Below are 26,971 nucleotides of genomic sequence, written 5' to 3'. Positions count from 1 at the left end.
GTAAGACTTTCTTAGTGACTCAAATATTGACCGAAACAAAAGGAAAAAAATGGATTATGAGATACACGTAAATGTAAATAATCATGGTGAAGGCCCTTGTGGTCGCGGATACATGTCCGTCCTGGGTGGTTTGAAATTTATTACGGAATCAGCACATTGCCTCGGACAAACTCTCCACGGAAAGATAACGTGGGACTCTTTCGTCAAAATGAAAGAAATACTCTAAACAAATGATCGTAAACACTGAAAACTAGACAGTAGCTAAATACTTTCATATAACTTCATATCTATACATACGTTCGGATTTCAGATTTATGATTTATCAAAAATGACGAACTTATGAACACTTCAATCTTTTCAATTATATATATTAAGGGCAATTTACAGATTTTATTTCAAGCGTATAAGTAAAAGCTATTGCTTATATGGGGCGATTGCTTATCAGCTATTGCTGATATGGGGCGACTTTAAAGGAGCTGGATCAGAGACCTTCCGTAAATATTGGAACCAAATAAAAATTTGGAAGGAGTATTGCTGGGTTGTGTTTCATCTTTTCCATGCCAAACATGTAGTAAATTTTTTTTTTTATCAAAATATTTGCTATTATTTTGATGCATGAAAGGTGCGGTGATATTATATATATCACAGATATAATGTTTAAAAAATGTTAAAATAGTTTCTATTTAACTTCATATTCAGATCCGTAAATTCCTACCCCTACATATTATCTCACTATCCGTTCTTATCTCTCAGACAGGTTATTTCAAGTAAATCACAACAGTGCTTATTCATCCCTATTTCCTCAGTCTGCTGGTGTACCTCAGGGTATCCTTGGTCCTATCCTTTATACAGTTTTTACAGCTGACATCCCAACCCATCCTAACACTATTCTCACCACGTATGCCGATGACACATGTCTATTGTCAGTGAATAATGATCCTTCCATTGTATCCCAAACCCTCCAATCCCACATCACCACCCTTCAAGAATGGTGGCAAAACTGGAGGATTAAAATACATTCCAATAAATCCCACAAAATCACATTTACCTTTCGTCGTAAGCCTTCGTCTTGCTCCACAGTATCTTTTAATAATACCCCACTTATTCCTGTTTAACAGATCCGTTACTTAGGACTAAATCTGGACAAACGACGTCGTTCCGACTATTGCAACATTTACTAGACAAACGGTCTAAATTGCCAATCCATTACAAAAGACTGATCTACATGACTATTATAAGGCCTATCTGGACATCAGGACCTCGATGTCCCATATGTTGCCGCTTTGGCCAGAACCAGATAAACTTCCCAACCACCCAAACCAACTCGTTTCTAACCTGGCTTCTCCTTCACTACCCAATAATCCTCCATGGCGTCTGAAAAGAAGATGGCCTCGAAATCTTTTCCTTTAGAAATGTTTTTGGAACTCTATCAATGGGTAGATACTCCACATGTTTTTATCATGTCATAATATCACTTACAGAAAATTTACTTGATATGAATATATGTATACAGTTGTAAATAACACTAACTAAATTATTTAAAAAAATTCTATTTAACTTTATTTACCTTACTTATTTTAATGATAAAGAAATAAAATCTGTGTCCGAAAAAAAATCGTTTTAATCTGGGTTCTCTGGAGTATAAAAAAAAAGAAGAAAAAGAAAATAAGGGCTATAGTGACTTTGTTGCCTTGGGAGTGGGGATTATCACCCTGATCCGCTCTCAGGGGCCTTGCACTGGCACATCAAAGGATGTGCTCTGCTCTTTGCATTAGTATCAGTCCGGATTTTTAAACTCCTTCGTGAGAGGCATTTCCTAAAAATTATTAGTTCTTTAATGACCAAATGGCTGATAAAGAGAACAAAGATTTCAACCCAAAATATTGTATAGTCGACAAGATTTCAAAAGATAATTATTATGTTTCTCAACCTGGAATCCTTTTTATTTCATTAATTATTGACGATCTGAGTTGGTGAAGGTGTAATCTGAATCTAAGAATATTAATCTAAGGAAAAATGAATTCAATGATTTCTTATTCCTATTTTATCCGGGAAAAAACTCAATTTGTAGCTTCTGAGAGCGACCATAATTTAAATTTCTGGTAAATGAAACAAGGTACAATAATTAAAATATTCTTCCAAGTTAAAATCTTTATTTTTCCTCAACTGTATCATTATATTTTCATCTACCCATGTCTTCAGATTATTTATTAATTTTTTATATCGCAATTCTCAATACTAAATTACATAGTTGGTTCATTCCACTAATATTCCCTGTTATCAAAACCTAATACAAAACTGCTTAGTAATGATAGAAAATAGGCTCTTTACTAGATTTTCAGTTCTAGAAGTCTTCTGTTTTCGGATTGCATATGTAGGGTAAACGTGCATATGTAGGAGCTATTTTTATTCAACAGGGTTATTCGATTGTGACCTTTTCTAAGTTGAAGAAAAGGCACCAATAAATATATTTTTTTACTTCAATGTATTTTCACTTTTTTTTAATCTACCTTTTTATTTTTTTTTTTTTTACGAAGAATTACTATGGATTCTTCTTTTTTTATGTTTGATTTAATTCTCAATAATTTTATTATTACCGATCATGACCAACTTTATATTTAGAAAAGAATTATTAATGTATTACTATAATTAACAATTCATACTGAATGGTAATAATTTTAGTATCGTTTAGCTTAGAATGACTCAGCTATCCTAAAATGGATTTAAATAAATAAAATAAAAAATATGTATTGAGTTATCTAACGTATGCATATGCCTTGACTATGAGCTGCTGTACCTTTCAATTATTTTATTCAGGTATTCATTCTATACACAACAACGTGAAAACAGAATCATTTGTTTTTTTCCTCAATCTTCAATTTATCATTACTTAACAATATTTTCTAGTTTTTATGATAGCAGCTGATATGATAGTTATTATTAAGATGTAAAAATAATACTGTAATTGAAGTAAAATTATAGGATAATTATTACAAATCCATTATTATTGACCCCACAATACACCATAAAAAAACAGATATATTTCTTATAAATAGGAAAGAAAAGAAAGCTAAGATTATAGATATTGTGCTTCCAAATGATTACGACATAAGCTCAACTATGGATGAGAAGATCCACAAATATCAAGAATTGGCGGCGGAACCAAAAAAGCTTTAGCATAGTTAGAATGTGTAGTGGTAACGCTAATTTTAATATCGACGAATGGTTGGTTCCTGAACTCAATGGTGGCAGGAACGGATGGTATGGAATTACGTAGAATTAGATCACGTCCTAAGAGGCTCGACAAGAGATTTTATTAGATTCATCAAGAATCGTGCGAAAATACTTAAATTTTTCTTTAATTCATATATATTGTTAGTTGGACCAGTAATTAATCTACGATTGCGAGAAAAAATATTGAATAATCACAATAAACTAGTAAATAAAATAATGTTTGTTGCGCCTTATGAGATGTAATTAGGTGGGAAAACATTGTTCATATATATTATTACGATTTAATTATTTCTATTAAATGTCTTATTCCTTATCTAAAAGTAATCGTGATTAGGTAGTAACTGTAAAAGTTTTTTTTTTAAAAGAGTAGGTAGGTAAACAGTCAACGTGTAAACAGGATACTGTCGTACTGTTCCAATAACACAGTTTCGTGACAGTACTACCAACTGAAACTGTCACCCTTGAAATGAGCCTCCGTCCCAGTTTTAACCTATGGCAAAAATGATATTTTTTTGTTAGATAATTTTATTTTTATATTCTATGGTTTTATCTATCTACTTTTTATAAACGTAAGCGAGAAACTTACAACAGACAAACTTGAACTTGGTGGTGTAGAAAAGAAGCCGTGACAGAGGCTGAGATGAGATTGTGTGGATGCAGAGAGGAGCCTTATCAAATATTCAGAGGACTCCTTCACAATAACTCCACAGCCGTCCTAATTAACGGTGGCCATCTTGGGGGAGGGGGTCATTAATAGCGTTACTGCAGGAACACTCTTCCTTAATCACTATGCGGTAACACTTAGTCGCTAACTGTTATATCTTTAATAATGGATACGCCCAAACCAGCTTGAGCAGCTATCTTATCATAAGAGCTACTCTCTTAGTATGTTCTGAATTTTAGTTCTTGAAGAACTAATATTATAAGAAGGTTTAAAATAAAAATTGAAGGTAGAAATAAACTAATTAAGAATAGATAATTATAAAACATATTAATAAACTAGGAGCTGGTAACGAACTCATTTAACGAAAGATCCTACAGCTATAATCCGTTTTTAATTGAACTCATCTGAACACAAAAATCAAATCATGCTCTTGGGAGTCATTGCTTGATATGCGAAATTTAACCGACTTATATCTTTATTTTTAAGCTCACAATTGTGCCTTATTTCTCACAATGCGCTAAGAAATTTTGTTTCGGAAGATCATTTTCGATTTGAGTACCCCTGCGAGCGTAGCGAATCGCAGAAACCCCAAATAGCATCAACTGGACCAATTAGTTGACTGCATCAGTTTAGAAAATAGACCACTAGAATAGTTCAATCAGAGTGATTTCTTTTTTAGAAACACATACTATACTTCCTATGAAATGTATAGCCTTAAGTCTTTTTGTTAAATATTTAAGTTATATTTAACGTTATAAATGCAACAATTTTTAAGAGATTGAATTGAGTTCATTGTTCAGATTAACATTATTTAAAACGTTTTTTAGCTGTAAATCTTATCGTTGAATAAATCCATCACCACCTCCTTGTTTATAACCAGATAGATATGTTTGTGAAAAGGTTTTATATCAAAATTAAAGATTTTTATTTAAAAGGTTTTATAAAGGCGTGTCTTACTAGTCCTAGATACCTTTCTACTTCCAAGAGGTCTCTGGAGTCCACGAGATTCAGTTCCAGCCATTGTCCAACGAAAGAGGAGTCATCGTCTGTCTCGAAAATGCAGATGCTTATCGCAGTATAATATCTAGTTTAACAATTTACGGAAGATTGGCCCCCGTATCATGGCTAAAAACTTACATCACGCCACACTTACTAAAATCGTTTAACAAGACTTTGCTAACCACATATATGAGGTAACTAAACTAATATTGTATACGCTATCTTAAGGTTTAATACTCCGGTGTTAAGTTTGTTTTTCGTAAACATATAAAAGGCCACCTGCTACTAAAATTTTTCGAAATCAAATTTTTATACTAAACGTATGATACGTAAAATCGTTGATGCTCCTTATTACGTCACAAATAAACTCATTCATAAAGACCTTAACATCCCATTCGTTGCAGATTTGACCCAAAACAGATATGCGTCTTTTTATTCCAAACTCCTTAACCATCCTAACCCATTAATTCTTAATCTTTCATCCTTAACAATCCCTGATAATCCTCCGAGGCGTCTGAAAAGAAGATGGCCACGGGACCTTCTAGTTTAAATTAATGTTTGAAGTACCACCAATGGGTGGTTCCTTCCCAAGATTTTCAAATGTATATGAAACATACCACATATTTACCTGTTGTATTATTTTGTACAGTTGTAAATTACAATAAATAAATAATAAAAAAAAACAAAAAAAAACGTATGTTATGATTAAAGAGCCATGAATCATACATTACCTCGATGTGTTCACTAAAACCAGTTACATGGAAACACGTAATTATATTTCTTCCATTCACCTAAGTGTGTAAATAGAAATAAGAAGTTAAAAGCAATAAGGTAAATGACTTCCAAGCATATCTGAAAGGTATAGCATTTAATAATGAAACTTGAACATTTATTAAAAAGGTATTTAACGGAGTTCATTCTGCTTCTTGAATCTCGTAATTTCTTAATAATTAATAATTACTAATTTAATAAACCGCATCGAACATATTTTTAGAAAAAGTTTTGAATCTATCAAACTTACATTAATAATGACTACAGTTACCGTACCAGACCCCCGACCATCACGAAGAGACTAGAGCGAGAGAGATGAGCCAAGAAGGATGGAGCTAATTGAAGGGAGAGAAGACAGCCGGTTGATGAAGGCCATTACTGACAAAGCCTCCTGTAGTGTGCTCATAAATAATTTACTGCAAGCCTCTGACGTCACCTCCCCTAATTACGGATCCTGTCTTCTTCACGTCTTACCTCTTTGGCTAAACTCTGTGGGATATATAACGGAGGAAGGATAACATTAACATCCATTTGTATATATAATGTTTTGCTATATTCAACATTCATTGTTCCATAAAAATCCCAAATATATAATTAGACGTTGCTTCTAAATTTAAATCTATTGCAACAAAATGAGTAAAACTATCAAAATATAGACGTAACGTTCTTCCATAAAAATAATTAACTAGAAATTTTAAATCACTGTATAAATGCCAGCTATTTTTTTTTTAATTAATTACGTTATATTTATTTGTATCGAAATATAGATTTAAATGTTCAATAGCTGAATAAATAAAACTCAGATCTTCATCATTTTTTCTGGAACCTGCATTAGGGGAAAGAGACCGCTTTACCCGCATTACGAACGGGTTATGTGTGCATGGTAGGTAAGTTGCGCTTTGTTCCGGCATTGGGCATTCCCATGCATTATTCCATATTTTTGATAACTGGTAATTTATTTGAAATTATGGTATAATGTTCCGTAACATTAGGCTAGATTCGGTATTAGGTTCCATAACACTAGGCTAGAGACACAATTCTTTACATTTTAATAATTTTTTAAATATTTCACGATCATCGAATTCCGAGTCCATCCCTCCAATTCTGCTGTTCTAGTTGTTGATTCCGATTTCCTTCTTGCTTCTTTAGCCAGTTAAGTAGGAGTAAGTATAACTTCTTTATTTCTTTTTTAATTCAATGATTTCTTGTTTCTAGTTACTATTTAATATCTGCTGACTGTCTATAGTAAATATAGTTTCAACTCTTGTCTTTTATTTGCAGTAATAATGTATAACCAGAAACATCATTAATAAATTAAACATATCATATCTAATTTAATGGTAGTTTTTTTTTCAAATATAGCACTTAAAATGCTTTAGGTTTCTTAGACATGCAATATATTAATTTCTTATAAGCTACATAACTGAGTACAACTCAATCATTATACCTGAAAAGACTTAAATTTAAACTGATTTATTGATTTTTTGATCAGTTTAAGTGAGCTAAATTTCTATTCAAATACTAAGCATATCCTGTGTTATTGGTACATTTTTTAACTTACTAAATTTATAATCAATGTTTAAAATAAATTAGATTACTGTAATTTATACAAATTGGTGATCTCTCTTGAATTCCTAGATGACACCATATTATCTTAATATCATTATATATTTAGCTTTAGCTTTACACTGTTTAATGGAGTAAATAACTTTGAAATAACTTCACGTGCACAGCCCACGCACAAGTATATACGTAATGAATTTTCAAATAAGTTGTTATTTAGTTCTTTTATTTAATAAACATTAACACAATTGAAGAAAAATTCATTCTGAATAAACATTTATAGTAGACAAATTGAATAGGAAGCAAAACACGGATTTTAGTGTAAAAATTAAATCTTTGAAATTTCTTTTTAAAGAATTAAATTATTAAGTTATTGTGTTTTGCATTGAAAAGTTATATGTTAAAAGTAACTCATGTATATCTGCTTCTGTACGTTAAGGCAAAAAGCTAGCTTTTCCGCAGTGCATGCTGGTTGTGCGGGTATAGTTGGTTGACTGCGCCTCACCCGATTATATTAGTCCCTGCGCACTAATTAAATTCCAGTATAAAATCTACATAATAATTTATTTAAACAAAAATTTAAAGTTATATTAAACTCATATTTTTGCCTGAAATTGAATTAGGTGATGGTATCAGACCTAGGTTTTCTGTCATTTCAAAAACATATTCCATTGGCTGGAAATAGGTTGTGCAACCTAGTTATAGGTTGTGCAAAATCAGCGTTGCAATAAATCAAACAATTTTAATTTCTGTGAACTTCTACATAAGCATAAGCCATGGGCATTAACGTTGTCTTTCTGCAATGTAACTTTATTTCAATTGACCATTGATATTCACTTCTATTTAAAAACTCCATATCTTCTTAACAGTGGTTTACAGAGACTTTAAGCGTCTAGCCTGCCATCCTTAACCAGTTTGAAGCACTGAACACTTTGATAATTCCACCAAACACAAAGCATAATCTTCTGCTGGTTATTCACAGAATGGAACCATCTGAACTCAAATGCTATCGTGTCACTATGCACTATTCACTTTCCATAGGATGAAATCTCTCGGGTGATGTATTCCCAATTAGCACATTTTTCCAAGATTGCCTCAGAAGCCCACGAATTTTTTTTTCCTTTCTTTTTTCCTTCAACGATTTCAGTAAATTTGATAAAACAAAATGAAACGCAGAGACAGGTGTATATATAATTAAATAAATGATCATTCTGTATTATCAAATGCAGAATTTTACAAAATCTCTTACAGGAGATTTGAATTTTGATAATAATGAATATTTGAATTTTAAAATCTAATGAATTGATGCAAAAAAACATTTTAGCGATCTAGTACATAATTCTTAATGCTTTTTTATAATTTATTACTCTCGTATCGTTAACATCGTTAACAAGTTAACATTACCGAACGTATAGTATTTTCTAATTAATGCCACTGACGAAAGTGGCCGATGAAATACTAGCAGATAGGTACTATATTAAATGCGAAGCCGATAGAAGTGAAAAGGTTGACCGGGAATGCAATAAATTAGCTAGTGTTAGCCAGTGAATGGCATCCATTCAACGACAACGAATATCTTAAATAAATAATGAGTCAACACGAGTCTAATTTTTATCCACTGTTTACTTCTGTCACTTTATATTTAGTAGCAAGGGTTACTTGTTTTCAACTGTTTGTTTTTATCCACGGATTTATATCTCAAGTTCACTCAACTGATCGTAGCTCCATTTTGAAATGGTAAATTACTTTTGGTCAATATCTATTTCTGTTACACATTTTGTTTCTTATTTTTATTTTATAATGGTTGTGACAAAAAAAAAAATCTGTGTTTAAAATCGGTAATTTCCTCTTGTTCTTTGCATTTTAGACATCTATGAACAAATTTAGTCCCGTGTTCAAATCATTGTTCGGGCTTTACAAATATATAATAATGTGGTATTTAAGAATTTCTAGAAATTGTGCGGGTTAGTAAATTTCAATGTCATACACACGCAACAAAAATAAAAATATATATACGTATATACATGTTATCTATACAGATTTATTATCATTCCTACTCAGTGTAAGAAATATTTTTTCAAAAAACCCGCTAAACCAAAACATCTACTATTTATTATAGGCAGCCAAAAGTATTTCAGTCTTTTTCGCCTGGGTCCTTAAGCACAGGGGACTTGAGTTAATAATAAAACTACACGGTAGTGTCTACGCTTTAATAAATTCACTTAATAAGTAAAAACAACTTAAAATATCAGAGTAAAATATTCAAAACTCTATAATAATGATTTATGTTAATAAGTGAATAAAGAGAGTGTTCCAGGCATTTGTTTGTATTAGACATTTTAAAAAAAGTTTAGACTATTTCGTTTATCAGTTATGTTGCAAGGTACTCCTAATATTATCTTAAAATCGTGGAACAACGCTTCGAAGGTTCTCCTTCATGTCTTAAGTAAAAATAAATTTAAAAAATCGTACTATTTATCCTATATTTAGTATATAATTTATTTAATAGGAAAATGATGTTTAAAGGAAAACATCAATATCTGGAATTATGATTATTCACATGCAATAAATTTATATTGTGAAAATTAAATCGAAACTTGCAATGAGAATTTTTTTTTTTTAAATAAATACTTCGTTATTGGTAATTCCTGGTTGTAAAACAGTTTTAAGATATTAATGAAATATAAACATTAATTTTATAAAACAAAAATATTTTAATATTTTAAAGTACATATTATAAAGTTAAGATTTTAAAGAATTTATTTCTTCTCTCCATTTTTACATTTATTTTGTTTCTGTGTGTTTTTTCTATTAACAGATAAAATTATCTAAAATGAAAGCTATCTAATAGATCTTTATTACTTTATATTAATTTTTATTATTTTTTTAAATATTTTTTTTATATTAAATTAAATGATTTTCTGTTACAATATTTGTTTTGTAAATAATAATAGCTTTGTATGTTTTTATTAATAAATTTTAATTCCTCTGTGATTTATAGTACATGAAAAAAATGTCTACTAACAAAGTTAAATAAGTGTTTATTAAAAATCCTTTTTTGTTTAAATACTTGACGTTTTGTAATACTTTATTTGTTTTAACATAAAGCTGATGTAGTATCCAAGGACTTCATTCGGAAAAAACATTTACTGTATGTGTTTAATAATTTTATGAACTTTCTATTGTTTGATATTGTTGAGGTAATATATTATTAATTTAATTTAAAATGTTGTGAATCCTTATAAGAGCATTGAGAAAATTGTGTTATGAGCTATTCTGTACTTTTTCTTTTCTCTTCTCTATTCATTCTCACGCTTTATTTCCATTGTAAAACAAATATTAATGAATTACTGAGCGCATTAAATTCAAATCCTTTTAAATATTTTGATATGCATGCGACTGATTAGTTTCAACAGTAAATACTCTTGTTTCTTATTGAGAACTTTATAGTACCTTAAGTGTTGAATATTTCAAAACTCCAGTTTTGGCATACTTGGCTTTTGCCAACAGTGGCTTAAATGTTCCTATGAACCTCTTCACAGTTATAATTATACTAACCCCTATATTCCTTACCTTCAGGGCGATATCTTCGGCGGCCTCAACGACGGCCTCCTGTCGAGGGCCGAGGCGCTGGCGGCGGTGGACATCGGCAAGCACCAAGGCAATCCCCAAGGCCTTCCCCAGCTCAAGCACGACATGATGTACCACCATGGGATGGGGGCACCACACGGAGGACCGCCCAACACAAGGCCGCATCAGGTATATATCTTTAATGATAATTTATAATATAATTAATTTTATTTTTGTGTATATTGATTATTTATGTAATCCACTCTCGAGATTCGTTAAATTAAAAAAAAAGAAAAAAAGAAAGATAACTGACATTCTAGTTCAATGTTCTCCTTTAAATCAACCTCGGAGCATTGACACAGTTATGTAAAAAAATGTCTTAATCTTTTAAATGAGGCTTCGAAAATTTTATAATGTTAAGAAACCCTGTAAATATATGGACTGCCGCAAAACTTGTTATAACTATTTGATTCGGCCTTCATCGGAACTCATGGTATCCTCCGATGTTCGGTACACTTTCTTGGGCTGAAAGACTCAAATCCAGATTCTATCCTACTAATTTCTTTTCAGTATTATCAGCCTCCTATTGATATATTTCAAATTTATATATGTATATACCTTTTACTCTTAAGAACCATTATTGTAATTATATTAGCTGTGAATATAAAAAAATGAGTTATGAAGAAGATGGTCAGAGGTGGTGTCAAAAGGGATTAAAAATAGTTTAAAAACTATTTATTTGCTGACGTTTCGCTCTGGTTTACTGAGCTTCATCAGGGCTAAAAGATAGGAAAAAAATATTTTGATATAATAGATAATAAGATACAAAAAGGTAAATTACGGTAGGGGTAAAATCATATAAAAATATGTGAAAAGAAAATGATATAAAAATGAACCGCTACAATCCATGAAGGGTCAGGGGTTCAGTACTTTGTTACTAGACCAACGGTTGTGCAAGGAGGTGCTTTGGTCAGAATCACGCTCGACCACCAGATTTTTACCCAATTTATAAGGCTGGGTGGACCCCAGGAGGGCTCCAGAACCCACAAGAGTTGACTCACGGCTACAGAGTAACAGAAAAAATTTTCTACTCAGCCGGATTCGAACTCGGATCCATAGAGTTATTAGCCACAGGTCTTACCCCGCGCTCACACGCACCCCCAAATAAGGTAGTATTAATATAAAATAAACAATGATAAGAATATAAAAGAATTACGCAAACTATAAGGTTAAAAAATGATTTTTAACCTTTTACTTAAATGTAATAAAATAATACGGTCAATTTTATATATATAATAAAAAATAAATAGGTATAATCACACTGAAGGTATACCAAATAATGGAAAAATACTTATTGTATTCATAACAAAGCAAAATTATGTAAAAAAAAAAAAAATGGAAAATTTTTAGCAATAACCTTGAAAAATAAACTCCACTTACATTTTTTGCACTTTTTGTGAAAGAAAAATGTCGATAGCATTTAACGAGTTTTGCACATGGTCAACTCGTTTATTTGTTACTTGTTTAACCAACCATTCACAAAGGATTACTGACAACACCCGTACAAAAATAAGTATCCAAAAATTATTACAAAGATAGAGATCTTATACATAATTTTAGAATGCTGATTTTATATCATAAAATATGATAAAGTATGATATTAATATAGAAGATTTACACATATTCGCGCGTAGAGCGGATAACACATAGCCCCTAAAAGCAATGAGCCCTCCTGGCTGGGTGATATAGATAGGAGGCAGCCAGTGAATCCTGACCAGGAGAGAGGACAAGGTAATTAAATTAGTGCCGGGAGAAGGGCGGCAGGGGTGGGGGGGGGTAAGTATTTTTTTATCACCAGTGACGGTTGACAGTTGGCCCAGTCTCCCGGGGCCTACAAATAACCCTCGTTGCCTCCTCTTGCTCTCTTCTCTTCTTATAATTACAAAAGGCGAAATTTTCTGCCTAAGGACCATTTCAAATCTATTTCAAATTCGTTATCTTAGTTTTAAAAAAAAATTTTTCTTTAATCCAAAAGTAGGTTTTGACATTCATCTAATTTTTGAGTTACGGGATTTATTTTCATCTAAAGACTTTTCCATACGCCTTTTCTTGACTTTTCCTAGTTCAAAAAATCTGGAGTTATGTATATAAGAGGAGACAAAATTTCCTAATTGATATATATTACAGAAAATAATCAGGACTCATCCGTTTTATTTTGTTTTATTATTCCAGTATATATCTGTAATAAAATTATACCAATAATAATATCACCAAGTATATCTCTAAAGAAGACACGCCAATAATATTAAAGTTTGATTATAAACAAGTAGACTGAATTCTATTATTCTAGAATAAGTAATACAATATTCTGAAATAACAGGAAACAAAGTTTGAGCCCCATTGTTTATTGTAAATTCGATTGAACCTATATGGAAATTAAACCCTGTTAAATGTTAACAAAATAAGCAAATAATTATTGCCAAAGGCACAAATGAATCATTATCCTAACTTTTTAAAAGAGCAACCACTTAAAAAGCTATTGTTAAAAAATACACATCTAAAATTTATACTATATATTGGACTTAAAATCTACTCTTAAAAAAATAACAGAATGTTATTTTCAGAAAGAAAATTAAAATAATTGTACAGTGAAGAGAACCTATTTATATGATTTTTTTACATCTCACATTTTTTATAAAAGTTTAGGTCAGATGCTATAATAAATTTATACACATTATTAGTTTCCAGTCTTCCCGAAAAAAATATTTTTCAACCACGTTGGATATGTTTCCTTACTAAAGTACTTAGTATATTATTTGAATATTTTTTCCGAAACTCCATTGGAAGATATTGTTGTGCGTGAGCTACGGCTTCACTCTTCCTTAAGGAAAAATAGAAAGGATGCTAGTCTTATAAATTTTTATTAGTTATTCAGTAATAGATATTTAAAAGTTTTTCCCACATTTATTTCATTCCCATTATGCACAATATACTTATATTTTTCTGGATTTATGAAAGTATTCCAGCTAGTTCCCTCATATCATCGCCTTTTATTCACATTATATTTTTACTTTCATATTACATTATATATTGAAGCGCAGTTTTTACAAGTCCTTCGTCCATTGGTTTTTCTGTGCTATAGTTATCTCTATATTTTTAGTTTAATTGGATTTTGGTTAACGACGCCAATGTTCCAAATCTGGCACCATGAACACAACAGTGGTTTCGCAATTCTAAAAAAAAAAATAGATTTCTCCAACAGTATGTTCATGTTGTAGTGTCAAATTGGCTCAAATAATTTTTATGAAACTTGCCTAAAATCTTTTTCGATGAATCCAAGTATATTATGCTCATTTGAAAGATAATTAAATTATTTTACCCGCATCGCTAAACCTTAACAAAAATCATTATTGGACCAATATGTGTATTGCATAAATTGAATAAAAATTCATTATCAGAGGTCTCATCAACCTAATGTATGCGGCGCTAGTTCAATTCCAGCCTGAGTGGGTTGAATTTTATTTAGAAGTGTTCCTACGAAATAAAAACATGACCCTGTCACTCTGATTTGGGGGACTCTAGAACAATTCATTGTAGGAAGATAATAAATGAAGATACAAAATTTTAAGAAAACCACTGATCAGCATTCAATTTACCGCCCTAAGATAATCCCTTTCCACCCCCCCCCCTCTTTTGAGGAGAATTGACCACGTTTGGAGTGAAAATAAAAAGTAAAAATGGTTTTGATGCAATGGTTAATCATGATTAGTGTAGCATATGATTCTCAATATTGGAAATTTCATGGATTGAATCAGCTTTATAGACATTTAATATAATATAACCTTACTGTAGTAGTTTCCATTCATCCTCCGATAGGGTAAATTTACGTATAAAAACAAGTCTCATTTAAGGAGTAAAAGAACTATTGCTGTTATCACATTGTTAATGTAAAGTACTGTGATGTGCACAATTTCGGTGAACTATAGCCAGGGACCGCGGCCAATTGAAAAGAGGTCAAAGGAGGGAGAGAGGACCTGTTGCCTTCTCATTAAGCACGCCCTCATGTTTAGCAAATCGGAAGGACATGAATAAGTGAATCAGATGTTTATTCTATGATAACATTAGAAGGGGGGCTGGGATGCAATGCCCATCTGAGCTGGCAATGATTCACCCTCCTCCCGTGGGGGCTATCTTTCATCATTACGGCCTCTGCAGCTCCCCATTGACATCTATTGCAAAGTGGTCATTTGAAGGATGGCAGGCGATCTTGTACGCAGCCCATGGGAACCATAACACGGCCCTAGTTCTCTCTTTGTCTTCCTTCTCCAACTGCTTCGTACTCATACGGATCTGCAAGTATTCTCGACTTGCCAACAGCTCACGTGAAGTAGCTACTTCTAATTATTAAAGTTAATAAAACAAATTATGGAGTAGTTGAAGTTCAGTTAATCGGAGGATAGTCGGAATGTAAACATTAATTTCAATTTCAGGACTGGGCCTTTGAAACATTGGGCTGTGCATAGATTTAAAAAAAATACATTTTAATCATTATTAATTTTATACGTAAAAGGTTGTACAATATATAAGTTACAAACTTATCAATTTGGTTATTCAAAGAAAAATTACTGTATTATCCCTAATGGTTTTAGAGGTTTTTTCTCTAAAATTTTATTCCGTGAAGTGTTCGACTTCTAATCGAGATAAACTTATATCATTCACTACAGAAATAAACTGAGTGCGGAAAACAAAGAGTATATTAAACCAATAAAGAAGAATAGCTAAATGATACATAGAATTAAGATCTGAGATTACTAACCTAAAAAAAAAAAAAAATTAAAAAAAAAAAACCGAAATTATCAAATAAATACGTGGAAATGCCAACTAGAAATTTTTAACTAACTTTAGTCGAAACTCAAAAACCAACAAAAAATAATTAAATAGATTATTGTTCAATTCAGTGCTTTATTTTATGTTCAATGAGAACTAATCTACTAAACACGACTAAAATAATAAATTCCGTCTCACAGAAGTGGGCAAATAAAGACGTTCTCATTTAATTATCAACAAGCTATTATCATCAAAGTTTTATTATTGTTATTATAGTGGAGTATTATTTAAAATTCAAGTTTACATCATAATTTAAGTCCCTTAATCTAATTTTAAATCTTCATTATTTAAGCATATCTTCTCCTCTTTGGGATATGTAAATTGAATTAGAAACTTGATTTTTTATTAGTAGTTTAATCATTCCTTTCGCATATTTTTTCTATGTATACTATTTTTAAAAGGAGGGGTATACGATGTACAACAAAGTAATTTAGTTCTATAGTATTCAGACATATAGATAGCCATTATATATAATATACTAAGTAAAAAAAAACTGCGTATAGATGAATCTATCTGGGATGACCTAAGTTCATTTAATTGTCTTAAGTTGATACATTTAGGTAAACTTAATAAACAATACAAATACTTAATACACCATTTACGGTCAGTGAGAAAAAATAAAATGAGACTATTGGATGGTGTTCAGTAGTTTATCGAAAAATTCGCAATGGTTATTCAGTTATTATGTAACATATATTGACATATTACTACAAGAACAAAACAAAATTGTAATACATTTTTCTATATTTACAAATGAACAACTTTACAGAATTAATAATGTATCTTATTTGTGGATTGAAGACATTGGTGGATGAAAGTTTTTTGTTAAAAAATAAAAATTTAAGGAAAATAAAACTATCTCAATTTAAGATTTAGAAAAAGTGCTAGTAAGGAGTATTCAAAATATTTTTCATTTCGAAAAACATTTTTTTTTTTACTAAAATGTCATAGAACACCTACAACCACCTATATCTTCAATTATTTTGTAGATAAAAATTTTAATAATACTAACTTCACTGGCAACCTGTGATTTAATCCATTGAAAGTTTATTTCACGACGGTCAGAGCCAAAGCCTCAGGTATCAAACATTTTATCTCGTGACAGCGAAAAAATATTTCTATTTTTTTCAAATACAAAATTGGAACTATAAAAAGTGAATAATTGAAAAGAGAGTAGGACAAAATATCCGAGGACGGAAAGATAAGAAGGACATTGTAACATTATCCAAATTTACAACACGGATATGACATCGGTACAGAAAAAGAATGAGACAAAATAGTTCCAAAGGTTGTATCCGATTACAATTTTATAATATGAGGAGCAGGCAAGGCCAACCAGAAGCTATATAATGTCTTACTCTCTAACAAGAATCAGGCAAAAAATACTATTATAAAAGTGTTATACACCTTATTGACCAAGTCATATGGAAAGTATATATACTGCATAAAAAGGAAGGCAGAACCATGACCCATTTACAGTTTCAACATGAACTGATAGATAATATAATAAAAACATACCACAAGGAAGTACCAAGACCTTCCTCTGCTCCCACACAGCTCCGATTGACAGAAATACATTTCCTTGATAATCCACCAACTGCCAATAAGACCAACTCGTAAGGACTTCTGTGTAGTGTGCTGTTCGAAACTAATAAAAAGTGAGGAAGGAAACAAGATACTACTGCTTGGATTGTGACGTCAGCTTATGTATCGCGTGCTTTAAAATCTATCATAGACGGACTAATTACAAACAAAGTACTTATAAAACACGTTTTGTTACATTTTTTTATTACATGCCGGAGTAATTTCGAACATGGAAAAACTACAATTTTTTTGGACCAGAATTCGTAATTTTTACCACACTGTGAAAGGGTTACACCACACTATGTTATGAAATAAGAAATTCATAAAACCTAGAAATAATTTATGAAATGTTTAATCATAATTTAGTCTAATTTGATTACATATTATGTTTTACATATGAATTATCATAAATGATCACATAGCTTTAGAAGAAAAAAAAATTCTGCAATGAATGTCTCACATTGTCTATGTCCTTAATTGTTCACATTAATTTGTGTGAGTGAATATTGTGTTAAATGATTGTCCTACTAATAGTAATAGTTTATTAACTTATTTTTCTGAAAGTAACAATAAAAATTACAAATAATTTCTCTTTCTTTTTTTTTCTATAGACATGGAATATGGAGGTAACGGATAACCTGATTAAGAAAGAGGTAATATCACTTTTCTTTTATTAAAAAATTGTGAAATGTTTAAAGTCAGTGATAATGTCAGACATTGATTGTGTGCTGGTGAATGTTGCACAGCCAATGAGAACAATGGTATATCACTTTATGTTTTTCGAAAAATTATTTACTTTACATATCCTTATTAATTTGATGCACTTGGGTGATTTTTAATGTTTCTCTGCACTATTCTTGACTTATTGCAAATAATTACTGTTACCTCAGATATCTTTAATAGATATAAATTGTTAATAAATCAAATTAACTAATGTCCTATCTGTATGCATATTTTTTTCATTTGTGGCCAATATTAATAAATTAAATTGGAGAATAACACATAAATATTAAAAATAATGGATCCTTGCATGCTAAGACGCTCCTTATAAAAATTAAGTTTTTGAGCACTAAATCTTCTGATAATAAGGTTTCTTCATGCTCAAAGATAAATTTTGAACATCATCTTTCCCTATTTAATTAATATAATTAATTAATAATAAGTTACACATCACAAGTTTTCGAAAATGGTATATATGATATTACTTGCAATAAGCTATGCCAATTTAGTTTTTTAAGCAATGTTAGGTAACATTTACTTAAGTGTTAAATTAAGATCTAACAGGGCATTGATTCTTTCTAACATATTAATTTAAATAATTATATTGATACAAATTATTTCCTCTTTGAAATTTGAGAAATATTAATGTATATTTAAACTCACTTTCATAATCATTATTAACTGATAAACATTTTTAAAAAGTTCTAATTTAAATATAAAATATTATTAAAAATTTGAATTTATTATTATTACAATTTATGAATTCAAATTAATACCGCCTCCCTGTTGCAATGATTTTACAAATTACTCTGTTTCATGGCTAGATGTCAGTGCTGGGACAGATGGGGCACCACCACGGTATGGAAGGCCTCGAGATGCTGGACCCCATCACCTCCAGCGGTATGACGACCCTGACCCCGATGACGGACGGCGGTGGAGGCGGCCACCCACAGCTCCACGGCCCCTACGGCCCCGCCATGAACACCATGATGAACCACCACCACCACCATCACCACCACCACGGCTCACCGCTCAGCGGCCACGGGCCGCCACACCACCACCCCATGGCTCCAGGGCTCCAGCATCCAGACTCGGACACAGACCCGCGAGAACTCGAGGCCTTCGCCGAGCGATTCAAGCAGAGAAGGATAAAGCTGGGTGTGACACAGGCCGACGTCGGGAAAGCGCTGGCCAACCTCAAGCTCCCAGGAGTCGGGGCTCTATCACAGAGCACCATATGCAGGTTCGAGTCTCTCACCCTCTCCCACAACAACATGATCGCCCTCAAACCGATCCTCCAAGCCTGGCTCGAAGAGGCCGAAGCACAAGCGAAGAACAAGCGGCGGGACCCAGATGCGCCCTCGGTTCTTCCGGCCGGCGAGAAGAAAAGAAAGCGGACATCGATCGCTGCACCCGAGAAGAGATCCCTGGAGGCCTACTTCGCCGTCCAGCCCAGGCCCTCGGGGGAGAAGATCGCCGCCATTGCCGAGAAGCTCGACCTTAAGAAAAATGTCGTCCGGGTATGGTTCTGCAATCAGAGGCAGAAACAGAAGCGGATGAAGTTCGCAGCGCAACACTGACAAATAGATTGCTCGGTGTTCCCGCAATAACCGTGTATATAAAAGACGAGGTGCAATCGAGACTAAGTGCAATATGTGTAAATAGTAACTGTAAGCAATAAGCCCCCTGTAGCTCTAGCCCCCCCCCCCCCTGACAAACTATACATATCAACCAGTACAATTTAAGGTTATAGTCATAAATTGAATGTGCCATTTATAAGAGATAGCGCTCATGTAAATATTTTAAACAAATTGTAAAATTGGCTTTGTGAATATTGACAATGAATCTCTGTCGATTTTCATAATTTATTCTTTCTTTAAGGACAATGCAATACGAAAAAATGTATTTTCTAATCTTGTCAAAGATCTCAAGTAGTTTATTAATGTATTAATGTACACAACAAATCATTTTGCATTATAATATTATGTATAGAAATATAGTAAATATAAATATATATATAAATAAAGTAAGAAGAAATAAATCTTGATGTCGAATGCAATCAGTTTTTTAAAATTCCACAAAGACTTGTGGGATGAAAAACCCTTATCTTTTATTGAGATTTTATTTTTAATAAGTGGTGAGAGCTCATAAATAATTCACAAGCGACCTAATCGGAGGTTATAAGAAAATCAGCACGGCTGGACCCCATCAATAATTGCACGCCCGTTTTAAGATTCATGAAGGGCATGTGCTGTGCCAACCCCCTCCCTCCTTCCTCGTAGTAACTTCAACCTCCCTATATCCTGAGGATTTTCAAATAAAGCATCATTGTCTGATTTCTAATTTTTATAACTCAAATTGACTTAAATGTATAACATAACTAAATTGAATATTTTAAAAATAAGATACAAATTATCAAATTTTTGATTGATGTAATAGTAAAAAGGATTCCATCAATATTATAATATATTTGTAGATTATATTGATCGATAATATAGAAAGATAAAGAAAGATTTTTCGAGTAAGGGATATTATTCTTCATTTATCTTTGAGAAGGAATATGAATTTTAACCCTTAAGATTTATATATATATATATATATATTTGATAAACTTTCACACGGAATATAATTGAAATTATTTAATGCATTGTTTAGATTTGTTATCTTTATGCCAAAATAAAATTTGAAATTCATTTTAATAAATATCCATTCAACAGTTAAATATTGTCCTATTTACCGTGCTAAAAAAGCAATAACAATATATTACATGCATGTTCGTTCATTTAAATAAAGCATTATTGCTAAATTGTAAATTTATAACAACACAGCGATTAGCTTAAATTTTGAACTTTATTAAATTCAACTGTTAAAAATAAAATAAAAATTCCATAATATAATAAATTGCTCTAAAAATATATTTAAAATTAATAATATATTGCAATATATCAGCAATATATTTAACTGGAATATGCAGCATAAGATAGTTACATTAAACAACTAAAATTATTGATTATAAATGTCAGTGGACAAACTGATGGATGAAAGAAAATGTTAAATTGAAAATTTATGGTCTTGAATAATTGCAATGAATAGTAAATAGGGTAATAACAAGGAATAATCCATAACTCGAAGATTTAAATTTTTTTTAGGATGAAATTGAATTAATTGGAGGTCACAATAGAGATAATTATTATATACATAATTCATTAGGACCTTTTTTTGACTTACAATTTCCCCTTTACCGCCGATATACGGCAAGATTTAAAACTGACAACTCTAAATTTTTAATCCAATAAATTGTAGTTGTTGGACAACTTTATAATCAATCAACAAGTATTAGGAGGTATAATTTTTATTAGATTTTAAAATTAGTTTTATTATATTGGTAAAAATTAGGCTTGAATTTATTTTGTAACTGCATTAATTGTCAAGTCACAAATTAATTAACTATCTTAAATATTGAATTCATTTTAATGTTTAAAATTTTTAGAAATAACTTCATTTTATCAGTAAAAGAAAACATTAACATGAAGAGTGCAATTCTGAATACAAAATTCCAAAATAGTCTTTTGAAATAGGTTTATTACCTAAATACACACATCGTTATTACAACATCTCATTAAAATTTATTCAATGATATTTCAATATCAATAATAGTTTCCAAATTAGAAATATTAAGAATACAAACATTTCATTGACAATCCAACCCGAACTAGATATCGATAGATTGCTTTCATGATCTTATAATGACTCATTATATTTGTAGGACTAAAATACTATAACAACACACATACGTGTTATATATGTATCCTTTGTAATTGTTAATTATACAATCAAGCTAATATATTAGATAATTATATAATTACGTTTATATTTACAAATATGAATAATGTTTGTGTTTAGGTTAGTATACAGTTACCTTTTTTTATTTAGATTATTTGTGGTAGATAAATACCTCTAAATTAAAACAGTATTGACATTTTTAGATTTTATTTTAAAATAAAAAACAAACCAAAGATAAAATTGAAACTAAAGATCATGAGGACCTATACTCATACTCCCTATTAAAATCTAATTCCAATAGGACTCACTGGATTTTTTTTATATATGATTTAATATAAATCAAGTCATCAAAATATAGTAAATAGATTAAAATAGATATCTAAACCATAAATAAATAAAAGCTTACACAATGATCAAAAGCTATTAATTTTTTTTTTTACAAATGAGAAATTCGAAACCTTCATAATTCAAATGTAAAAAGAATGTAACGTTAATAGAAGCAAAAGAAAAAGTTATTGGACAATAATGAATTTCGAATTATCTATTTTTAAAGTTCGTAATAATTAATTATTATTTTATATATAATAATATTATAATTGAGGATAAGACCAAAATTCTTCTAAAAACCAAAAGCCGATTTAGCATTTCATACTAACCTAAAAGAGACTTATTTTGATTGAGCGAATATTTTTATATAAGGATGTAATAGAAAATTATGTTTGAAACGGCATTCATTACCAATAACACTATATGGTGGACTTCATGTATGAACCCAATGTACTGTATGAACTAAAACAAAATCATTACTGGAGTTTTAAAGAATTTGTGGGTTAACCCACTTTTGTTACCATAACCTCAATTAGGATTATATGAAAATCCTCTAGCTGAATATTTATCTCTTTCCAGATCCCTGCAAGATCATTCTTTTTGTTCTAAACTGTTAGCTCAAGATCCTTTCTGTATGAAGTTTTTTTTTTTTCAAATTTTAGAAGCAACAAAACAAAAGTAGAATTTCCAGATTTCGGTAGTGGGTTACAGCAGAAGGTAATCAAAAGGCCGGACTGATACGACCATCATCGCTTGGATTCCATATGGCGGCGGTGACCCGAGATTTGTGGTCAGATGCTCTGAGGTCACAGGTGCGGCAGTGAGTCACGGCTACCTCATTCAGCTAACGAGTGAGGACAGGAAGTGCGGCGCACCTGTCGCGTAACACGTCACGTGGCGCCCTAAACACAACACGTAGGAGCTAACAATTAGGGTCCACTCCAGCCGAGATAATCATTAAATGTTTTTATAGCACTCCACTACCGTAATTTACTTAGTAGCGTTTGCCTGTCATCTAATCGACCCAGGGGGGAACTCTACAGCTTCAGTTTATTTTATTACCCAAATAAAACAGGAATAGTAAGCTACAAGTTGAAGAAATAAATTTAAATCTGATATTTTGTTATTTAATAATTCCATATTTGTTAATGGAAATATTTATTTTGTCAATAAAATATTAACATCGATTATTAATAAAAAATAATAATATGTAAACTAATTGTATGCCTCAAGAAAATGGCGCAAATATACTCATTAGTTTAACAAAAAAAAGTTAAAATATTAAAAAAAATTTTATTTTAATTTGTGAAACTAAAACATGTGAGGTTTTTCTATATTTAAAAACCTGAAAATTATTTTGTTTTATAAAATAATCAAGAAAAATAATTATTATTAACAGGTAGTTGAGGAACTTTCTATCCAAAGCAAATATATCCACTTTTGAAAATGATTATATAAAAATTTTTTTGATGGAGAATTTTAATTTGTTTTCCAAAAAATTAACTTAAATTTTGAAAAGTGGATATATTCACTTTTAAAAGAAAACTCCTCATTTGATATCAGTAATAATCCAAGTACGAAGGAGATAGTAATCCCTTATAAAATAGGATGTTGGCAATGAGGTGGAATTTAAATGTAAATTGCAAGGGAATACCATTATGTCTTTAATATGCGAAGTTAAATCATAATATAAATACAAATGTCCATAACGATGTGGATATAAATGGACAAAATTTCTACAGAAAAAATCGACATTTCCACAAGCATTTACTTTTGAATGGCCCAAATAAAACCACTTGAAATCGTACTTTTAGGGAATTCATGCTTTATGTTTTCAAGAACACCAATGAGTACGTCTGATGTTCTGAAGGAATTACCATATTGACAAGAATTTTGAAAAATCAATTGTTCCGATGTATCATTATTCATAACGTATTTTGTTTGGAATAAATTGGTTTGCTGACTAATTCACCACTACTGTACTTATTGTTCAGGTCTTCGCGCTAAGAAACTAAGAACTTAGGCCTCCTAATAATAATCGTCTTAGAGAATTATACATAAATCTACATCGCTACAACCCATGAAGAGATACCAATACCTGTGAGGGGGTACTATTAATAGACCAACGGTTATGCGAGGAGGTGATTTTTTCAGAATCACGTTAGATTTTTCTTCAATTCTAGCAGAATGTATCTTTATCTACTAAATAAAAAATAACCACTAAAATTTGAAATATTTAATGAAAAGAAGAAATGGAAAGAAAAAAAACGAGATAATAAAACTCAAAGACGAAGGGTAGATGCAATAGTGATTGACCCTTTATATTTCAATGATTACCCAATAAATGTAGTTTAACATTATATCGACAGATGATGGTAAAAGTAGTGAGTCAGAAAATGTCCACTATAAATAAAATATTTTACTTCTTTTTCTAGAGTAGAGTAGTAAAGTCCTACTTTTAAAGCCGTCACTTCTTCGACACATACTTAATGAAACCTTCTTAGCATTTTGACACTAGACTTAACAAGCACCTTGTTACGTTATACAAATTTACTTACTGACTTAGTTACCTTGACATTTAGCCGACTCACTCCAAATGATTTTATGAAATATCACAGGGACACAACCAGAAAAACCATCAGTTAAGTTTATTCTGACTTCAATGTTGAAATAAGAGAAATTATTTTAGGCTACTTGTATGGACCATTCAGGATACAAACTGATGTTCAGTAAAAATTGCAAGAATTACAAGAAAATATTCTCTTAAAGAAAGAAGCTAATATCACATTAAATATTTGAAAATAATAAATTGATTAAAGGAGTTATGGATCAAAAAGATTCCTGGCCTTGACTATGAATGATTGAGAAAACAAACACAAAAATACTACATTCTTTTTTGACAAACATTGACTGGGTATTTTGGCTTGTTACTCACTGTTGAAATATGATAGTTCTGAAGGTATCACCAAATGGTTAATAGAAAACTGAATTTCATCCAGTATTTATGGATAAGAATGAGATGACAATAAAGAAAACGTTAGAGGGAATACACAATTGAACTTTTTAAATTAGGGTTAATAGATCTTGCATTCAACAAATAGAACAAAGAATAGGCTAATTAGGAATGATATTCCATTACAAAATCTAAGAAACAAACAAACTTGCAGACCCTACACAAACTTATTGTAGCTTCAAATAAAACGGTTTTTATTAACAAAGATATTGCAAGTATCATAAAATACAATATTGGTATTTAAATCATTTTTCTTTATGAAATAATACAAAATAAAAAAAAAACTATATTAAATAAAAAATTATAAATAAAATATATTAAAGGATGATGTAAAAGCATAGAAGAAAAAAAACGAAGTATCTTATATGTTTCTAAAACAGAACAATACTTTGGAAATACGTGTAATACGAAAAATTTACGCATACAAATCTACGGCGATATTGAGCCTTTTTAAGCTCGTTTTTCTCCTCCCATTAAAAAAATCTGTGAGAAACCGTAATTAGTCGTTAAAAAAAAACGGGTTATCTCATTTTTCTCCTGCAGTCAAAAAATATAATTGTCCATGCCTCCACTTGAAGAAACTTGTGTGTCCATCAATCTACGTACACTGTAAACCAAGGGCTTTTACGGATTATTGAAAATAGTTAAGAAATCATAAAATTAAATTTAAATTAAATATCTTGGTAGATGATGATATATACTTACCTTCTAGTACACATACATGTTTTTTCCATTGGCCTTATTATTATTATCTGATAATTAAGTTGCCTAGAAATGCTCTGTTTCTTTAGATTTGCATTTAAACGAGGGCAATATTATACTATCATCATGATTCCAAAGTTTCTTTAAATTATTCATATTTTCTAATTAAAGAGCTAAATTTAATTTTGTACAGAACTTTACCACGAAACCTGAAATTTGTTTTACTCATTGATTTTTTTTTACCATTTATTGATAGAAAAATAAATTTATACATTCAAATATAACATGTTTTCTTACGTTGCCGTTTTGAATTTTAAGAAGGGTTGCAGGAGCCCTTGCATTCAAGGGTACTACGGATGGTGCCGCCCCTTAATTGATTTACAGATATAGATATTGTAGGCTGGTCCAGTTTTATAATTTTTTTTTTTTATTGAACTACATAAGCAATAATTAATTGTGCTACAATTCAATATTAAAACCAATCATCAAACTAAAATCGTTATCTACACGTTTCTTAAATAGCAGTTGATAACTGAATTCACAACACGGAGGCTCTTTAGGCATCAGAACTAAATACAACAGATTTATATCCATACATACCTCAGAAATTACTTCTCAGTTCAGCAACTTAAAAATATTAGCAAAATATTATTAGGGATAATTCATTTGTTGTTATAATTTCAAAATCTATTTTTTCATTGCATATCATGGAAGTAAAAGCAACTACATGTTTCTCAATTTTCCAGGAACTTTCGCGCTAAGCTAATAAAAATAAAAACTACTTATCGGTACTTTGTTTAAATGGTGTCAAAGAAGAAAAAAAATGTATTGTTTTGTATTTAATGTATTCGTATGGAAGACATTAGTTAAACTGTAATCTTTGGAACAGTCTGAAGGAGGACCCCATAGAGAAAGTAACCTCAGTGTATAGTGCTATCATTCCAATACGTCCAATAAAAAATTAAAAACTTTTTTGCCAGATGTGCCACTATTAATACTAAACAGCTCGTATATATATTTTTTTTAAACCTTTTTGAAAGTAGATAAAATTGATACAGAACACGTAGCTTCACTCACTCTCTCTCTTACTCTCTCACTCTCTCTCTCTCTCTCTCTCTATATATATATATATATATATATTTGATAAACTTTCA

The 26,971-nt window shown here is 30.8% G+C and overlaps 1 protein-coding gene across 4 annotated transcripts in view; it reads left to right on the top strand.

The window, feature by feature from the left end:
* Positions 1-20,045, top strand: part of acj6 (abnormal chemosensory protein 6) — a 93,825-nt gene extending 73,780 nt beyond the window's left edge. For 3 of the 4 annotated variants that reach the window (XM_024363754.2, XM_014415075.3, XM_067048907.1), the window contains 3 exons: positions 10,811-10,990; positions 17,884-17,925; positions 18,817-20,045. In XM_024363754.2, coding sequence (XP_024219522.1) covers positions 10,811-10,990; positions 17,884-17,925; positions 18,817-19,572 — 978 coding nt within the window. In that variant the 3' untranslated portion in view covers positions 19,573-20,045. The remainder of the gene's footprint in view (positions 1-10,810; positions 10,991-17,883; positions 17,926-18,816) is intronic. The other variant, XM_014415076.3, reaches the window with a different exon arrangement.
* Positions 20,046-26,971: the final 6,926 nt, after the last annotated feature.

The sequence above is a fragment of the Halyomorpha halys genome, unplaced genomic scaffold, assembly GCF_000696795.3.
Source record: "Halyomorpha halys isolate HHAL.00 unplaced genomic scaffold, Hhal_1.1 Scaffold91.1, whole genome shotgun sequence".
Lineage (NCBI taxonomy): Eukaryota > Metazoa > Arthropoda > Insecta > Hemiptera > Pentatomidae > Halyomorpha > Halyomorpha halys.
Note: the sequence above shows the minus strand (reverse complement) of the source record. Positions and strands in the feature narration are given on the sequence as shown.